Source organism: Pygoscelis adeliae, unplaced genomic scaffold (genome assembly GCF_000699105.1).
Source record: "Pygoscelis adeliae isolate BGI_AS28 unplaced genomic scaffold, ASM69910v1 Scaffold359, whole genome shotgun sequence".
Lineage (NCBI taxonomy): Eukaryota > Metazoa > Chordata > Aves > Sphenisciformes > Spheniscidae > Pygoscelis > Pygoscelis adeliae.
Genome location: NW_008825553.1, coordinates 99,828 through 100,786, shown reverse-complemented (window position 1 = coordinate 100,786; position 959 = coordinate 99,828). Strand labels below are relative to the sequence as shown.

Below are 959 nucleotides of genomic sequence, written 5' to 3'. Positions count from 1 at the left end.
CAGGAAACCTTCCCGCTCCCCAGAAAGCAGCTGTCCGGGGTAATCCCGGAGAGACAAAAATCAGAACGTGAACAAACCCAGCAGCCGGTCCGGAGCCTCGCCAGCCCGTGACGCTGGGCTGGGCAGAAAGCCCATTTCTCCCCCCGGGGTGCAGGTGACGTTAAGCATCTGGGGACACGGCAAAGCCCAGCCCGGCTCCTGCCAGGGTCAGCTGGAGCCGGACAGAGAAACCCCATGAAACAGAGAGAAACAGGTCGAACAGATTTTTCTCAGCTTGCAAGGGGAAAGCTCAGCCCCAGCATCAGGGCGGTACGGGTTTGGGAAGGGCAGGAAATGAAGACCCCAGGCATGGGGGGGCCAGCTTGGCTTGCAGGAGGGATTTCACGCCTCCCGGGTTGCCCACCCTTAACCCCCCAGCCTGGTACCTGCTTGTTTCGGAAATAAAACTCCTTCTGCCCTTGGGGCACTCGTCGGTAGGGGATCCACTCCTCTCTCCCAGCCTCCACCGTGCAGAAATACGTCACGGAGGCAGAATGGTCCCTGCAGCGGCAGGAGGGCAGGCAGCCGCATCGCAGGGGGCACCAGACAGCCGCATCGCAGGGGGCACCGCCGGCTCCCGGGGGCACGGTGCCCTGCCAGCCCCATCCCGCCGGGCTGGCGGATGGGGAGCCACGTGGGAAGCCCCAGCAGGATCGCTTGCCCCCTCACAGCTGCCAAATTCGGCAGGGACTGGGGCACCCACCTGTGCTCCAGCGCCGCCACCGCGAAGCCCCAGGATGCCAGCTCCGAGCAGACCGAGGAGTACAGGGTCCTGTCAGGGAGCCGGGGGGGAGCAGGGTCAGGGCTGCCCCGCCAACGCAAGGCAAGTCCGAGCGGGACCACAGGGGGCCCAGGACAGCCGGCTCCCCATTCTGGCTCCAGCCCTGAGCAGGGGCTCAGCACCCCCAGCCCCGCTTGGG

General features: G+C 66.0%; 1 protein-coding gene across 1 annotated transcript in view; it reads right to left on the bottom strand.

Moving 5' to 3' along the window:
* The window catches only part of PAFAH2 (platelet-activating factor acetylhydrolase 2, 40kDa), a 3,517-nt gene that overhangs the window by 1,890 nt on the left and 668 nt on the right, over positions 1 to 959 (bottom strand). The window contains exons 4-5 of the mRNA XM_009332178.1: positions 743 to 923; positions 426 to 540 (exon numbers count right to left, since the gene is read on the bottom strand). Coding sequence (XP_009330453.1) covers positions 426 to 540; positions 743 to 923 — 296 coding nt within the window. The remainder of the gene's footprint in view (positions 1 to 425; positions 541 to 742; positions 924 to 959) is intronic.